This window comes from Macrosteles quadrilineatus, unplaced genomic scaffold (assembly GCF_028750875.1).
Source record: "Macrosteles quadrilineatus isolate MER2022 unplaced genomic scaffold, UCM_ALF_1.0 Scaffold_5__1_contigs__length_97177068, whole genome shotgun sequence".
Taxonomy (NCBI): domain Eukaryota; kingdom Metazoa; phylum Arthropoda; class Insecta; order Hemiptera; family Cicadellidae; genus Macrosteles; species Macrosteles quadrilineatus.
This window is the reverse complement of record NW_026542598.1, coordinates 27663853-27670105: the sequence shown is the minus strand read 5'-3', so window position 1 is coordinate 27670105 and position 6253 is coordinate 27663853. Positions and strand designations below refer to the sequence as shown.

The 6253-nt window shown below is 35.9% G+C and overlaps 1 protein-coding gene across 2 annotated transcripts in view; it reads right to left on the bottom strand.

Annotated features, from left to right (window-relative positions):
- Positions 1–1184: 1184 nt before the first annotated feature.
- The window catches only part of LOC128995003 (gamma-aminobutyric acid type B receptor subunit 2-like), a 123647-nt gene continuing 118578 nt past the window's right edge, over positions 1185–6253 (bottom strand). For both annotated transcript variants that reach the window (XM_054419867.1, XM_054419868.1), the window contains exons 15-18: positions 5867–6122; positions 5038–5182; positions 3996–4363; positions 1185–1971 (exon numbers count right to left, since the gene is read on the bottom strand). In XM_054419867.1, coding sequence (XP_054275842.1) covers positions 1703–1971; positions 3996–4363; positions 5038–5182; positions 5867–6122 — 1038 coding nt within the window. In that variant the 3' untranslated portion in view covers positions 1185–1702. The remainder of the gene's footprint in view (positions 1972–3995; positions 4364–5037; positions 5183–5866; positions 6123–6253) is intronic.

The window sequence follows — 6253 nt, the reverse complement described above, 5'->3', positions numbered from 1 at the left end:
AAATAGTAATAACAATAATAATCCATATACTTAGATTTCTTTTAGTTTTCGTTGTTTTATGACACAAGACGTACAGGTAGAACCGATTTTAATTTGATATTGCTCATTTAATAAAATATTTATAGACTCAAACATATAAAATAACATCAAGAATAACTAATGAAGTATCCGATTTCTAAATATTTACAGTAGATGTACAATTAACATAACGAATCTATACGACCAATAGTTAACCACAGATTCAGTCACTCTTAACACAACCAGCATTGGCTATAAATTCAATAAAGTATGTAACACAATAAATAGCGAATTATATTTCTATCAGGTACACAACTCAAGTGTTTTTATGACTACGTAACACACTTTAAGTCCATTGCTTAATACATGTCTAACTTATTTATTTTTATTTATACGGTTCGGAAAAATTTTAAAGAGTTGTTCTTAGAATGAATTAAAAGTAAATCTGAAAACAGCTTCTTAAAAAAAAAAAAAAAAAAAACTATTATTTGACTTTTTTATTTACGATTTAGAATGTTTCAAAAGAGTATTGAACTCATCAAAGTTATAAACAATAAGGCTGGTACAACTTTTTTCAAAATCACAATTATCAAGAATTATTCAATGTCAAAAAGGGAAGCTTATAGCTATTTACATACATGACATAATAAAAATTGCAATTTAAGTAAGTGATTAAAGAGTACAACCAATTTGTAAATCATCCTGAAGCACTCCGGGCTGGTAGGTACAGCAGGATTCAAATCAGAGATTTAAGGTTAACCGATAAAGGTGAAGAGACCGGATCACACATATTATAACATCTTTTGTAAAATACTATGAAATTACTAAATTTAACAGAGATGTTCATCCAACGACTTGCATTCATAAAATTCAAATTATATCGATAACCACATACAGAGACTACAGACAGAATAAAAGAGACAACTCACTCATACCGCACAAGTCCCATTCACTTGTAAAAATATTTTATACAAATTTTCAACATTTGAACTACATTGTCATGTGCATGATGTAGATAATGGGCTGCTTCGAAATTGATTTTAAATTGTATTCTAATAAATAATCACCCATGTAATTAAGTATTTAGCAAATTTTTTTTAATAGAGGGGTTTGCAGAAAATTTTTAGTAATGGTTTTGCCTAAAAGGTTGTAGTTCTATACATTGGTTTTTGTTAGTATAATTTATATAAAGAAAACTAAATTAATGCAATGTAATTTAACTAAGTATTAGTACTGTATTTCTATTCAGAAATCTGCTTACGTTGGCATGCAATAGTTTCTCGAAATTTTTGTTAGACTTCTTTATGGTATTAGGTTATTTTAAGATGTTTTTCATTCCACGTTATTGAAATTTCCAATTTAGGATACCAATTTAGACTCATAATCACTATGCACAACCAAACAGGAAAACAAATTCTCTCTAGCTTTTGTTTTATTGATTTAGAATAGCTAGCTTAATCAAGGTCGATAAAATATCCAACTAAGTATACAAATTTAGTTCCAAACCTTATAGGTAATAATTTTCATTTTTGACGACATAACACTAAAATTCCAATACAACCAATTTCAAAACAGACCATTTTCCGCATGCACATCTCCAATTATTGTAACACAAGTTCCACCGAGTCGGTACTACACTCACTACCCAATTGAAAAGTAAAGTTCCCAACGCCACTGGACACTGTTAAAGGTACTCTACGATATCACACTTAATAGCAATGTTCGGGCAAGACGCGATCGCGGCTCCACGCCTCTCCGTGAGCAGTTTTTGAAAGATTGGTAGAATCGCAAGGTCAAGTAGTTCACCCTCTGAGACAGCCCCGGCTAGAACGTTGGGGGTGCTCTGCACATGCGCCGGAGTAGGCTTCTTCAGAGGTCTGTGACAGCACTTGTCACGGTCACGGTTGCGCTCGGAAGCCGTCCTCTGGATCACTGAGACGTCCTCGTCCGATACTGGGGAACAGAGGAGTATTAGATGAGTTTTGATGATGATATAGTAACATATTGACATAAACCAGTCACTAACACTCAAAAAAATCTACTTTAAGTAAGGTCGTGTAAAAAGTCCATCTCGAAGCACTTACCATTTATTTTGGTCAAGTGTGCAGGAAATACTGCAAACTTGGGTTACTAAGCATGGCTCGGGGGACCAAACCTAGGGCTTGATTAAGAGTCTTCACTATTAAATTTGCCTTATAATAAAGGAAATTTAAATGAGTTAGGAGTTATAACGGGGTCACATATTGGTGGAAACAACTATATTGAGTGTTATCAACTGTTATCTTATCTCATTTCGTAATAGGTGGACTGGTGCTGCCCTGGTCAGATCACCTTTAACAACTATTTGTAAAAACCACAAAGGTTAAGTTAGGCTAGGCTAGGTATATACATTGAGTATACCTACCAAACAAAACATACCCATGTCGGAGGGGGGATTTACATGACAATCATTTGAATGGGACAAACTGTATTTATCTATTGAAAACCCCTTTAGCCACTGAATTTTTCAAATGAGCTAAAATGTTGTTGAATACGTGCTTATACTTTTAGACCTCATAAATCACACAGTTGCTTGGAAATTAATAAGGTGGGACAGATATAATTTGCGTACACAGAGGAAATATCTACATTTGTCAGGAACGTGTAAACTAACTTTAAGTTAGGTTCCTGGTCTTAACATTAACAGTGTTCGAACTCCACCAAATGAAATATTCATTTCTTTTGTCACATATCGTATTTAAGAATAAAATAACTAGAGCCTGGATCTTATTAATTTCTTTAATCTTTTATTGCATTGTTAGAAGTAGAAGTAAAAGAGCACACAATTAACTGGAACTGGCTTGAAAATTACTTAAAGTTACTTTAACGTTGAAACACTCTAATGTAATGTAAAGTAAACTCAAACTAATACAACGATAAATACTAAATAGTGAAAAGGACGCGTTTATTTTGACCATTAGCGACATATTATAGGGTCATAACTAGTATTTGAAATTTTACAACATATATAACATGTATTATACATCTATATATATATAAAGGATTTTTCATAATTCTGGATTAAAAACTGAAATTCTAAATTAACATCTATTAATAAGCAAGATTTTTTACGGCATCATAACACCTAGGTACTAAAATTGATCGGGGTATGCAAAACACGACAATATAGTTTGCTCTTCTAATTTATAAAAAAAATTGGAAGAAAGGTATGTAGGCCTACCTTTCTTCCAATTTTTTTACCATTAGTTTTGTATAGAGAGTAAATTAACGCACGCTGATATAGTTAGTTCGTGTGTTTGGAAAGCAACGCAGGTATTACCCCTAAAGCCAAAAAGCAATACCAACATCTCTAGCGTAATAAGCTAGGAATTTCAATAAGGAAAACGTCTAGCTTAACTTCAGCTGAAACCTAATTATCCTTGACAACTTTCATAAGCAATGATTAAATCAACTTCTAGCCTTATTGTTTCAGTACTTTATAGCTCTACGTGAATTTAAAACTTACTTTTATTATCGTGCAAAGTCAGAGATTGCATACTCTATTCTAGCTTAGGTCCTTGTGTTTTAAATTGCCGTCAAATAAATTATGAATTTTGAAAATATCTGTATTAGCAATATTTTTTAAATGGAAAACCCTAAGGTTACTCCTTTTTAGGTGTGTATCTGTTTTACGAACAGTTACTACTTTTATTCGTTTAGTTTTGAACCAAATTCTAAGTTCTAGATAATATGTTTACCAAATGTTCGTTATTAAAGATAAATTTAGGTTGGTACATCGATAGCTTAAAACTGATTCGGATGTAAGTCGGATGTAAGCAAAAGAACATGTTAGTTGAATAAAGTGGGTTCAAGTTCACCACCTAAAAATGTTCAAGGCTTCATTTAATTGTTGCAATGAGCTGCTCTATCTTTTATTCCCACAAACAAGCTTTTGACTATATGGAAGGCATATTCATCAGCTAACTTCTCAAATATACCTTCAGGCGGCGATGCGTTATTGAGCAAACATCTGGGGCGGCAGTGGCGCTGCGTCAGCCACAACTCGTCCTGGTGTACAAACGTGGGGTGAGTGCGGCGGCCGGGCACGCTGGTGCGGCGCGGCGCGGGTGGCGTGTGCAGCAGCGTGGGCGGCCGAGTGGCACTAGAGCGTCGCCGTAGCGCCATGGTGGCTGAGGAGGGTGGCGTTGGCGGTTTCTCCTCCCAGGAAACTGCCTTGTTAGGCGGCGGCGATGGTAACCGCTCTCTCAGTGAACTGCTCTCCGATATCACTGCTAGACCAGGAGACACTGGTACTGAGTCATCCAACGCTATTGCTGGGATCTTACTTCCGAAGGTGGTCTTTTTTCTGGAAAATTCATTATATATACAGTATGTATTTTGTAAAAATTTTTAAAAGTATATTTTAGCTCTGGAGACAATCCATAGATCAACAAGGCTACAATCCATCTAGAAGGCTATCTAGAAGTAGAGTAACAGATTAAATACATTTCTGAGTCACTGTTTGGTGCTATGAGTTGTTTTAAAAACATATCTGTAAACCCCCGGCAGTATTTTATATTCTATCAAGTTCTTTGGTGTTTTGTTTTGTTATGAAATTTTCAGCATACAATTTTTGGGTACGTTCTGTAAGAAAAGGGTTCTTGGGTTTGGAAAATTAATCTTTGACTAATAGATTATACTAAAGACAGTTTAATGTTTCTTAAGTGAAACTAGAAGCTTTTCTGACCCGACCCAATTAACTATTTATTGGCAACGACTCCTATTTTTCTTCATGACACCTCTCTCATATTAGGATATTAAGATGAATAGCAGTACAAAACCTTCATTCCGTGCAGTCCAACTACGTGCAGTTTAACTTTGGCACGAAAAAAATTGATGTAGCTGACCGACGTGGATGGAATGAATACTCTTCAGGAGGTTATTTTGGAAAACTTATTTAATGTAGGTTTTTTACTTCAGAAACTTTTAGTTTTCCCACCTTTGATCATTCAACATACCACAAACACATGTATATCTTACTTCTGCACAGGAGCGTCAATCAGGTTGACATACTCGCCGTCCTGGGAAGAGTTGAGAGAGCACAATGAGCTGACGTCAGTAGTCTCAGTGTGTGAGGGTGCTGATACAGTCAGCCGCGTGTTGTTGGGCTGGGTCAGGTGCTCATCTAGAAATCATCGTCAAGCTCACAGTTCATAATTAAATAAAAATCAATGCGACTCCCTTCCTTAAAAAAGGCTTTTACCGAAACCCCGGATCTGACAGGCCCACGGGAATTTTCACAAACGCATGTTGGCAACACTGTTTACTTGGGGGATTCCATTAACCAAAAACCTTCCCCCCTTTTCCTCCCCTACCTGTTGATATTATATTGTTTGTTCATTTTGCGTGGGTGCCGCGACTTTGGCAGGTCACCTGTTCATAACATGCCCGTCTCAGAAGCCTAGCGTTAGTGTATTTTAAAACGGGGTCTCACAGGCCCAGGGTTTCGGTTTGTGAGTTTCAAAGAGGGGTGCATAATTTTCAAATGGGGTCTGACAGGCCCAGGGTTTTGGTAAAAGTGTTAACATTCTGTTTCTAATGTGGACAATGTCCCAGTCTTGATGAAGGGTATTGAATTCCTTATCGGTTTTTGCGTTTGAAATTGTATTGTCTTTTTTGTCACCAACCGAATGAAAAGTAAATGATAGATTATGTTTGCCTAACAGCAGTGATATTAACGTAACCCCACATTTTAGAAATGTATCAACTATAAAATTATATTTTTCTTCCAATCCAAACATGTCATGTTAGTAACATGTTTGGCTGTGTCATAAATTACATACATTATTGAAAAATTTGATTTACTTACCATCTCGCCTAAGCTGGCCTACGTCCTGCTGTGGAGGCGCTAATCTAGTCTCGTCTGAACCCATTCGTCTCAGGAGAGCTTGAAGTTCAGCTTCCCGTTCCAACAAGATCTTTCTACATCTTTGATTTTGATTCTTTGCATCTCTCAGTCTCTCTTCCAGTTCCGAAGAGTCTCTTCTTTTGGTCCCCATCGGTTTGAGAGTGGCCCTGATACGTTTGTCGATAGCACCCTGAGGGTTTCTTTTTAATTCTACCAACTGTGGGAAATGTAGACTAAATTAGTTTACAGACCCAATAAAGCAGGAGTAAAAGTGAGTAAGTTTCAGTCCCAGCATTTTGGGAATATATCACTAGCGTAAACTATTTCAACAATTTTAATGAAAATGTA